The 12,071-nt window shown below is 36.4% G+C and overlaps 1 protein-coding gene across 11 annotated transcripts in view; it reads right to left on the bottom strand.

The window, feature by feature from the left end:
* The window catches only part of THRB (thyroid hormone receptor beta), a 157,333-nt gene that overhangs the window by 34,840 nt on the left and 110,422 nt on the right, over positions 1–12,071 (bottom strand). Inside the window, exon 1 of one of the 11 annotated variants that reach the window (XM_019285659.3) lies at positions 2,110–2,658. The exons of 9 other annotated variants lie outside the window; for them this stretch is intronic. In XM_019285659.3, the coding sequence (XP_019141204.2) occupies positions 2,110–2,557 (448 nt within the window). In that variant the 5' untranslated portion in view covers positions 2,558–2,658. Of the gene's footprint in view, positions 1–2,109; positions 2,659–12,071 lie in introns of those variants that run through there. One more of the 11 variants, XM_019285658.3, reaches the window with a different exon arrangement.

Here is a 12,071-nt window from a genome sequence, read left to right as displayed (position 1 = left end):
AACTTACTGTTAGAGATTAAACTAGGAAAACCTCAAACATCGGAATCCAAAATAACAACAAGCTTTTGCAAGAAATCATAAGGTACAAAGGATTATGGAGTTCTAGTGCTGAAAAGTCACAACAGCATTTGACAATTCCTGGAGTAGGTCTCAGCGGAAAATAAGACACTAAAAAATCATCATTTTGTCTATGCTACATTTATTATAGCAGTTGAAAGGAAAAAAGCTAAATCTGACATAAAATAATGCCTTTCTGACATAAAATAATTTCTTTGGGTTTGCAACAGATGCAGAAAGATTCAAACTAGCTGCCTGCGGTACGAACCAGAGGAAAATCTTACTTAGACAACAGCACACCTCTTTTCTCCACATGTACCAAGCTAATAATTTCTCTAAAACTGCTCCTCTCACAAAACCCACTGTACCTCAGTTATGACATGACACTAAATTTGTCTGTGACTCATAAAATGCCAGTGTGATGTGCCTTTTATTGAAATACTTCAGACTCATTAGTCTGCTTGGATAACAAAGAATGTCATAGTTTATATTTAAACTTTCAGATTCACTACAATTCCAGTTATCCCTCAAAATATTTCCGACACCTTGAATAAATTTGGTTAAAAGAGAATGGAGCTTGCTCTTTCCTGATCAGGACTCCTCCAGGGCTTGTGCATGCTTTTTCTTGCACTATTCATGACACGGGTAGGTAGCATAGAGTCTCATCAACGCTTGTTGAAAGCACTTGCTCCTTGAGACGTCAGCCAACAAACGGGCTAACAAAACTCCTGAATAATGTTTGACAACTTTTAAGGCGGTCCCTAAACAAATATTACTAAAAGTAATTATAGACCTGTGACCCAGACAACCCAATTTGTTAAGCCTCCCCATATATCATAATTGGAAGACCCTGTTAGCGGACATCAGTTAATTACAGAGCTTATCTCTTGAGAAAGTAATGGCCAATACTTAAAATGTGTACCTTTTTTGAGTCATTCACTACCTCAACTTCACATGAAAACATCAAGGTAAGAAGTTTCATTTGTTCAAAAATAAAACCAAGCAGAAAGCAGGCTAATTTAGCTTGTCATAACATAATTAACAGGCTCCTGGATGGGACTGTCTGGGTTTGGTAGCCTCCTGACAGCCTTTAGTAAGACGTTAAAGCGATCAACACCTGACATCTGTTAGCAAAGAGGCATTCTGAGGTAAAGCACAACTAAATCTAAAGAAATCAGGTACTTAGACCAGTTTAACTTTTTCATGAGGTGATATCCTGCCTGACACTGTAATCTTTCTTCCTGGAGTGACGCAAGACTTAAGTAAAAGAAAACAACTTGTAATCCCCTCCCTCCCAATATACAGTAATTATTTTTTAGGCAAAGAGCAATGAAGAAGAATTTATCCAAGTTTATAAAGGAATAAGAATAACTTAGGCACTACATTTGTGCTAATACCTTAGCAACTGTGATTCTTAAAAGGAATTCCTTCAGTGTGAACAAAACAACCTGAGAGAAAATGGTTTATCCTCCTGACTAGTGAGGCAGAGAATATTCCAAGAAGTCCCACTTGAGCTCGGTACCTGCACTTACTGAGGCTTTGGGTATGGTTAGTAATAAGAAAGAAGGCAAACAACACAGTCACAGGTGGGAGCTGAACACCCTGAAAGCAGAAAAGAATGCTTTCTTTTGTCTTTGCATTTTAATGTATCAAAGATATGCTTTATTAAAAAAGGCCAGGTTCAGAAAATATTTTTGATCAGCTTATAAACATCACAAAGAGAGAGACAAATACTTTTTAAAAGCCCTAAAGTAAGAAATATTATTTTGTATTAGGTATCACACAAAAACCCCCAGTAAGCACTCATCACATTGCCATAATGGCTCTTCACGAAGCTATTAAATTAAATAGAAGAGAAAACTAAAAACCACAATTACCACTGATGAAAAAAAAATTTAAAAAAGGTTGGTAGCAAGAAAACACCCCCACATAATAATGCTTTTACCAATGGCCAAACCCCTGACAGTAAACAAAGACATAACCTGGTTTTGCTTTGTTTTGTTTTTTTCTAAATGCAGCATTTGCTGTGTCCTGCATGATAACATTATTTACCTTTACACTTTTTTTCTTCTTTTTGGTATTCCTGGGCACTTGACATGATTTGAAAGTTTGCTTTTGTATGGCCTGGCTGTAAAATTGTACTAGTCCAAGATGAAGCATGTAGGCATTGCGAAAGCTGCTGTCCATTCTTCTGGATATCATAATTTTTGAAGTGTCTTTTCCTACAGAAACGATTTTCTGTTATGCCCACTAAATTCCATTTCTGATTTCTGTCAGGAAGGTGAATCAGTCTGTCCCACAACAGGAGGCCACGTCCTGGATGTTTGGCAAATATTGCAGGGCTACAAAATGTTGGCTTTGCCAAAATCTTGCTCAGGTGTGGAGTTTTGGAAAGCAAGTGGTTCCCCAGCTCTCCTGATGCTGTGGTATTCCCGTGCATCTCCACTGGACTGCACTGATATGATGCAGAACCTTTCAGCCATGCCCATTCAGCCACCATAGTTCCCCTTCGGTACAAGTAAATATAAAATTTTCCTGTCTGAGAATCCTGAAAAAGCAGGCAGATCTATGTGGACAGGCTAACACTAGATGTAACTTCCACAACATCACAACTGCAACATGGGCCCCAGGGCAAGTTACCACCGATTTATTGCCTTGCTCATATGATCATTTGAGGTCTTGTAGGTCGAGGCTGGTCGTGAACAATTGTCAGATACTTAAACACAAAACATCAAGGATTCAGCCTTGTTTGACTTTGCTCTTATCGTAGGCTGACCTGAGAGACACTCTGTTACCTAGGTATGACATTCTTATGTGGGCATGCTTAGCAGTTCCGCTTTTGCTACCTACTGCCTTTCTCTGCTTGTGGTCACAGTGGAGTATCAGAGATGCTAATTTTATCACAGGAGCACGGACACTTGGCTCTGGCGTGGATAATGAACAACACTAAAGCTGCATGATTTTATCTAACTGCTCATTACTTATTCTTTGGTATAGAAGAAACTGAGATACCACCAGCTGATAAATTTGCGAAACTAAATACAGCTCAGTTTCTATTTTTGGGCAGCAAAACTAAATTCCATAGAAATGACCCATCAACAATAATATTCTGTATTTAAAGAAATTATTTTATTTTATATTATATGTAACAAAATTCAAATACAAAATAGCTGTTTAACTTGTATAAAGAAAATAGCAAATTCCAGACATTTGATGACTGATACCCACAGTGATTTTAATCATAGTAAGATTCTGCTGCTCTAATCAACCTAAGAATTAATTTTATATACATTTCACCCAGTAAAATAACATATTAATAAGTAAGTGCACGCTAAGTCATTAACTTCCAGATAAAAATTATTCAAATTAACTTGGGATTTCAGTTACCAGATCTATCATAATATTGCTGTTTCTAAATCTTTTGTCTTAGGACTTCTCTTAAGTGGAAGTCTTAAGTTAGTACAGGACAAATTCAGGAAACTTAATCATGGTTAGTTTTAAATACTGTTATCCTATGTTAGTTCCTGTATGTACATACAGCTTTCCTCAATATGTTATTTAATTTTAGATGTAAACCCCTTTTTTCTGCTAGGAATACAAACTCACCTGACATTTGCAGCTACAAGTCCATTTCTTCTACTTGCTGTATCTCAGCTGGACATCAATAACATGAATTTGTGTGAGAAAGTACCTGGCATCACAGACTTCAACGTAAAGGGCAGGTAAGTTACCTACATAATTTGCCCTTACTTACTTACTTCTGACTTTAAAATCTGTTCTTAGTTCAGACTTGATTTCTTAGTAAAATTAAAAATGAATTCTAAATGCAGGTAATATGGCAAGAGAATATCACTTGTAGGAGAATAATCAGTTTAAAATAGAATAGTAAAAGTAACGCAGAAAATACTAGGCAGTTGAAAAGAAAGAACAGAATATACATTTTTTTTAGTAACTTGAACACTTTGATATTTTCTTGACTTCATAAATTTAAGCTCAGAGGGAGAAATAGGATTTTTCTGATACGACCCTCTGGGAGCTGAGAACTTCCTTCTAAAGTCTGAACTTAGGCACTTCATTTTCTGTGGCAGAAAGAGGAACTGTGCATTACAACCCACCCTTCCTCTAGACTTTGCATAACCTCAAACAGTGTTCCTAGCTCAGTACAAGGCTACTCTACCTTGAGTTCCTTCACACCCAAAATATCTCCCTGCATGGATGATCCTGCATCTTCACAAAATGCGAGAGTCAGGCATGAGCAATACATATATTAAAAACACAGGCATTTCTATAACACCCTCATAAACAGATCCATGCTTTGTCAGCTCCTTGAGCAGGCCAATGATGCCACACAATTCTTGACCTTGTTTAGAATGTCAGTTATCTTCTCAGTTACTCAGGTCTTGCTATTAGTCCTCAAGATCAGCGATTCATAATCCAGGCTGTTCAATCTCATTAAGCAAAAATTTCTCTATCTTTTCCACAAATTTATCTTTGATATCAAAGACCATCTTTGCTGTCTTTTAGCCTATGAGGATTTGTGTTACCTTTGATTTTAATTAAAACCCACACATTCATGACTATAGTAAAAATTCTGTTCCCCAAGGATTCAGAGAGGGTTTCACACAAGGCTTATAGATTTTTAACTTTAACAAGGGACTCCAAAACCCTTCATAACTTAAAAAATAAAATCAAAACATATTTTCCAATTTCTGTGTTTGCAAAGCATCTGTGGCACTTTGAAATATGATTATAGACACATTTAAACTATGAAGAGAAATTGATTCTGTTACAATTTCTATCATTTGCAATTTATCCAGGCAGAGTTTACCAAGGCTAGCCAAACATCAAGAAGCTATATCCTATCTTTTCCTTTTAGTTCCCTCTGAGATTTGTCTCACTATTTTGTCTGCCACGTTAGCTACAGTTCATTTAACTTCACAAGTTTCCACTCTATCTCAAAAATTCTTCTCAGTCACCAGGGACATTTCACATTCAAGTTTTGCTAGACAAAGATTAAGTTGTAAGGAACTACCACTGAGGGATCTTATATTTTGTCTCCTTTTCTCGTACTTCATATACTGTGGCACAGTGGATGTTTACATCTTAAATTACCATTCATCTTATTATAATGTTAAATTAGTTTCATGAGAGGACTACATTATTTATTCTACTCCATTGGTTTTATCATATCCTGCGTGAATTTCTCAAAGGCTTTTTTTATTTTTTTTCCTCCTCTTCTTTTTTTTTTTTTAAACAAAAAACAGTTGAAATCTCCTGCATCTGCTCTTGGTCTTGTCAACCCAAAATCTTTGATAAAGGGTAATAATGTAATTTTGTCTGCGCTCCTTATTTGTAGGAGAAGCATCTCTCTCTCCATCTAGCTACTGTTCAAATGGCTATAATCACGGCAGAAAGCCGTACAGCCTACTGGGATGAACCACGACTAAAACCACAGGCCCTGTTTTGTAGTTAAGGAAGACTAATAAGCAGGGCTGGAGCTCTTCTCATCAAGGAATCATCAGGCAATTTCAAAATGCACATTGTAGTAATAAGTGGCATCCTAGCACTCAACAGGTCAAAGACTTCCTCAAATTCCCATCAGAGGGTCTTTAAAGGGAAGTTTGTTTTACAGAAGCAGAAAAGTTTCAGCAGATGAACTGCCCATTGAGCTTAACTAAAAGGATAGGCAAGGGGAATCCCTCAGAATTCTTTTATTACAGGCCAAAGCAAAGACTCCATAATGAGTGATTGTAAAGGTTGGCCTGCTCTCAAACATGCAGTGTTATCTAAACGTCTGTATATAAAGGACTACAAAAAAAAAAGGAACAATTCATTTGTTTTCATCTCAGTTATGCACTTTTTTCCCCCGATTCTCTACTAGCATCTGCCAACAGTGGTCAAAGAAGCGATACACAAAAAAGTCTCCCTTTTTTAGTACAACTCAAGTGAAGAGAGTCATTAAGTTGTTTCTTCCAGAAAGATGGGAGGTGGTAGCCAGCCAGCCAGAAGGACAGTGTTTCCTGCTGGAATGAGCTGTGTACCAACCCTGAACTTTGATCCCGACAAAAACTGAGTGCACAAAATAGGACCAAAAACTACACTGAAAATGGAAGCCTGTCCCCCATGCTCACAGTAACCTTAGAGGCACTGCATTAAATTCCCCCTGCTGAGCCCTCAGAACTGCACTAATTTTCCTTGCTTGGAATCTGCCCAATCAAGGCTGGATTTGCATTACTCTTATTACTATTACTGCTTTATACCACAGTAGCTCCAGCTGACAGCTAGATCCATTGGTGATAAAAGCTGCTGTGACCACACAGGCAATCAGTCCCTGTTCCTCAGAGACTGACTACACTGCTCACACTTTTTGGGGGAGTGCAAACATTTATTTTTCACCCCCAGCAACAGGCTGTCACTTAGGCAAAAGGTAAATTAACAGTTCTGAGATGTCAGAGGATTGCTCTTTTCCCAGTTACAAAGACACCTCCTCTAACAACAAAAAGTTATTTTACATTCCAAAACTGCTCACAGCAGGATTCCTACAGAAAATTCTCTCTATACCGTATTTCAATTTGCAGCTGATCAAAATAGTAGCAAGTAGGAGAACAACTTAGAGAACTCTGAATTGTCATTAACTTACTCGATTGCAAAACTTACATAATAAAGTTTTGCCTTTTTGGATATTTGAGGTTTACTGAAAACAGAGCAGCAAAGACAACAGCACTTCACTGGTTTGTTTTTTTTGTTTTGCCACTGAAGTATGCAAGCATGTAAGGACACTGAAGTGGGCTGGCTTCAGAGAGATCGACTAAGGCAAACATAATCAGGATTAGGACTGAGGGTGCACAGTAGGTTGATGAAGCAGCCTAGCTTTGTATAGACGCAGTCCAGTAACACTAGACGATTTTTACTTGATGACTTGAGAGAAAAAAAGAAAAAAGCAACAATTAAAAAAAGCTACAATTAAAAGATATGTCCCCAGTAAATTTAACACCTGATTCATACTTTGTTCAAGCATTTTAAATCACACAAAGTAACTATAAGTAAAAGCATGTAAAATTTTCATGTGTGGTTCTGCTGGGGAAGACAAAACCATCTGTGCCAGACAAGCCTAAGGTTTCATTTCTTCTCATTAATCTTGCTGTCAGTTCACAGCATTCTATTTTCTCTGATTAATTTTCTTCTTCTCTTCTCCTCCTCTTTTCTCTCCCATCCTTCCATTTTCTCCCAAAAAACACCATAGCATCTTCTCCTTATGCTGCTTTATAAAAGAGGGAAACACTTCACAACTGAGTTTCTCAACTTTTAAACTAGGTTCACATGATCATTGAATAAGCAGAAGGATGGAGCCCAGCTCACACAGAGTAGCCAGACTCTTCTTAAACATGCAAATTCTGCCTTTGTAAATGTGCTAAATAAAACCTTTGAGAACATGTGATTCCTTTCCTGAATTTTTAAAACATAAAAATTACATTGCCTATAAGAAAAAAATTGTAGACTGAAAGGAACTGTAGCAGGTAGAACCAGCGATGTCTACTGGAACCATTAGGTGGTTTTCAATATTTCAGAAACACATGCATATGGCTATGCTTGTGGAAGTATACAGACAGGGTTATTTAATCCAGGACTGTTGTCCTGCTACTTGCTTTAGCAGTGGCAGTATTATAAAATCTTTAAATATTACATTTTAAAATATGGATTTCAAGATAAATTAAATTTCAATATTTCCAATCTTTTGGACAAGTATTAAATCACCATGAAAGAAGAGCGCACAGATAATTACAATAAACTTTTTAAACAGTTTCTAATGTGTAAGAAAAGGCAGTATTAGGAAACTTGTAATAAACAGTGTAATAGCTTTATCCTTGTTCTTGATATATCTTAATGAGCTTCTTCTCTGAATCAGTGCAATCACTTTTTAAAAACGCACTAATACTACACATATACTTATCAAGAGCTGGGCTTGACATTATGCTCAAATTCTTAAACATGAGAAAAAATTAATCAGGGAAAGAGAATATCCAGAAGAACATGACAGTTCATCTGTAAGTTAACCAGAGGTGGGTTCTGAGCACAGAGAAGTAAATGGATCATGGTTCAGGGTTTTGGTATGTAAAGAGCTCTCTGAAAACCTGCCCTTTGAGAAATGAACAGGAATTGTGTAGGCCTATATGGGATCTTCTAGCAGCTGCAGATAAAACAAACCTACCAAAAGAAATTAATGAGCAAAGCTATAGAGGGAAAAGCAGTAAAATACCAGGGCACACAATGGAACTAGAACAGTGGTGCTAACCACTACAGCCACATAGATGCTAAATGCATTCTTCCCTCTCATAGTTCTGTACAACACATGGGAGGGAGTTTTTCTGAGAAGAAGCTATACCTGAGCACAGCAGTTCTGTTCAAACCACAGGGCTCACCCGGCTGCTGTTCTCTAACAGGAGTCATAAGTGGATACTCAGGGAAGAGTAAGAACAAAGCAAGCACATATGAGAGTTCCCACCTAGAGTCTCCCAATCGCCAGCTACTTGTCAGCCCAAGGGACTGCCTGAGCCCTTGTGGCCTTTCTAAAATGTAGCAATACTCAATGGATCTCTCTTTGAAATATACCCCAGTCTACTCTTGAGTACATTTCTTGTATTCACAAACCCCTCTGGCAAGGAATCCCAGTGTCTGTCTTTTTATGTGTAGAATCACATCCCTTTGTTTGTTATAAAGCAAGATTGATTTAATGCCCAACAGACAGCAATCCACCTCTCCAGAGCTCATTTTGCAGACTACTGTTTGGGTGAATACGGGAATGTTAATGGATATTTACTCTCTTCATGTTGTGTTAGATAATTCCTGTAATGCCTGGGAACTCACTAAAATAAAAGTGAGAAGACAAAACACCATTTTCAGAACACAGCTCAAAATACATAAAATAGATCATTAAAAACAAGTAAGTTACAGTGAAACCATTTAGGAAATCACTCAAATCACTTCCACAAATCACTTCAGATCACCGTCACCCTTTTCTAAAATCCGGATTCTGAGTACTATTTTTGCCATGAGCTTTCAAATCAATTCATATGGTCTTTCCCTAATCTCTCATTAGACCTTCCACTTGTTCCCACTGGGAAATGGACAGTATATTTGGCCACTGCTTGCTAACGAAATCCTGGGAATACATGCACATAACTGAAGCCCTTTCTTTTTTCAAGGTGGTGAAACAGTCCAAGTTATTTTAGTTCTAGAATTGCTTAAAGAGATAGTCAGTATCTTGAAATAACACCTCTCATTGAAGGACTGAGGTTTGAGTAATGGCCAGGTAAAATAAATAAAGATACTAAAACTAGCAGTCTTAACAAATATGTAATTTGTTAAGACAGAAAAATTAAATAAACAAATAAAGTTTGCCCAAACAATGCAGTCAAAGACTTCTTCAGTAAAAAAGACAAACTTGGATGTGACGAGAAAATTCTTTTAAACTTCAAATAAACTCAAGCTTGGTACAGGTCTAAAGCATTTTCAGAAACACAACAAAGCAATAATGAAAGTCTGGGCTTCGTGTATTGCAACATTTACACATTTCCTGAAACATTTGTCTTCCTCTAGGATAAGCACTGCAGCAAATCTGATGCTTTTAAAGAACATAATGAGAGGTGCCTTTAGTGAATGTAAAAGGTATTTTGTTTATATGGAAATAACTGGAAAATGCCTGATTGGATTGATCCTAGAGTTTACCAACAGCTTTACAATTGGCACAAAAAAAAAAAAAAAAAAAATTTACAGTCCTCTCTACATATAGGAATCAGTACCAAGAGCAAGTGTTTTAAGTCCATTGCTTTGACATACAGTTACCAGAAGAAATAAACAGCAGCTGTGGTCAGGCTTTTGAAGATCATAGAATGGCAGGCTGCAACTCCTGTGGCAAGCACAGCAAAATGTTTTATTTTATAGGCTAGTGGAGAAGACAGAAAAAACAGAAGGACCTTTAAAATAACTACTCTAAAAGCTTCTTGCCTGTGAAATGAACAAGTACATTTTATACTGACAACCCTTTGCAGTCCTCCTAACCTGATGCCAGTAGTGAAACACAGCTACACAGTCTAAGAATTATACTCAAAATGTCAAACACAACAATCTGCTCCCATCAGAAATAAATGTCAGAAAAATGAGTTAACAAAAGAAACAGCTCTGGCTTAAATAAAACTACTATAGAAAGGGACTACATATACTGAGTGATCATTAAAAACAAAATAGAAAAGGAAAAACATATCAGCATTAACATAATGAAATGTACTTAAAATGACTAGCAAATGCCACAAAACTAAAAAAAACCCTGAAAACAAAAAACAAAACAAAAAACCCAAACCAAACAAAAAACCCCTAAACAAACATAAAAACAAGTTTGTTTTCTCCCTTCTTTGTGAAATCTAACCAGATCCCTCCCCCTTTTTTTTTTGAAAATGTGTAATTTTCTGTGGAAAAAACAGGAGGTATTCTTAAGTTGGAAAGAAAACACCAGCATATTAAAGAATTGCATAAAATTTGAAACATTATAAAATGTTTAACAGACTACTTGGCTTTTGTATTTATGTAGCACTTTTACAAAGCACTTTTTAAAATATTAAATTCTGAACCATAAAAAAAAAGGTAAAATTAACCCAGAGTGTCTGTAACCTAGAACTTGGCAAGTGTGGTATTTTTAACTGCATATTCAGAAATATGCTTCTAAGTAATAAGAGCCATCATGGAGTGATTCATAGCTTCATGCAAAAACATCCCACAATATAAATCTTGTTAACCTTTTGAAAATCCCCAAAAGCTCATTACAAAGCTGCTGAATCCTGGCATAACAAAACCTTATATTAAAGTATTTACTGTCCTCCTAAAAAATCCGTTACTTGAAAGAAATAATACACTTGATTTAGTTGGATTTTATCATGGTCTGGCAGGCAAAGAAGTGTCAGACAGTGATGTATGTCAAATTAAATTATCCTAAGAAATTTATTATAGAAATATGGGAGAAATAATTTCTCAGCTAATATTAAACAATAAACTGTTCTCCATCTGAATTAATGTCAAGTTTACAGGGTAATGAGCATTACAGTGAAAAGACTCATGAAGAAAATGTGGTACCTTTCCTATTCTATTACTTTTCCCAGTTCTTGGAAACTACGTGCAACACCCTTGGAGACACTGGTTTTCAAATGGATTTGTTGCACGAAAGCTGATTAATTTTCTTCTCCAAATGAGGGACCTGTTTCAAGAAACGTTGCATATTAAATTCTACTTACTGAAAATATGCATTTATGACATTTAAATTATATTCCCCAAGGTAAGCACTTAATTTTATTATAATTCCTATCTTGATCTAACTTTACGGTCAAACAGAACAGTGTGGATATTTGAGTAGAAGCACAATGACTGAGTTGATTTTGAAGCTCCCAAATAAAAGCAGAGTAAAACCCTGGTCTTACTGAAATCAGTGAAAGAACTGCTGCAGTTTTTACTGGAACCACTATTCCACTCCTTACATTCTCTCTTCATCTGCCATGAAGGTAAAAATTATGAGATTTATTGTATCCTACAAATACTATTTTCTAGGTTTTAGAACCCATTCTTGAATTTCTTCTTCAGTTATCACTCCAGTAAATAAAGTAAGATGAAGATATGTCTCTGGGTTTGTCCTACATTTTGGGAGAAAATGTACAGAAGGGAGCCTCCAGTGATAACTACTGCCAGTGAATAGTGATGCTAAACCAGAGTGCTAAAATAGAAAGAACTTTTAAAATTATGTTACACATTAATTTAAAAACACTATTTTCTCGATGGGAAAATAATACTTTCCAACCTTTTTTCTATTCTATTGTGCAAATGTATGCACAAGAAAGAATGTGTGCCGTTATTGCTAAGATAGCCCTGATTTTAGAATGCTGATAAAATTATTTTCTCAGATATTACTCTGTGGGCAGCAATTGTTGGTGTCAACTTTAAAACTGCTGATGAATGCTGTTGCTGCAGCCCAG

This window comes from Corvus cornix, chromosome 2 (genome assembly GCF_000738735.6).
Source record: "Corvus cornix cornix isolate S_Up_H32 chromosome 2, ASM73873v5, whole genome shotgun sequence".
Classification (NCBI taxonomy): domain Eukaryota; kingdom Metazoa; phylum Chordata; class Aves; order Passeriformes; family Corvidae; genus Corvus; species Corvus cornix.
This window is presented reverse-complemented; position numbering and strand designations above follow the sequence as displayed.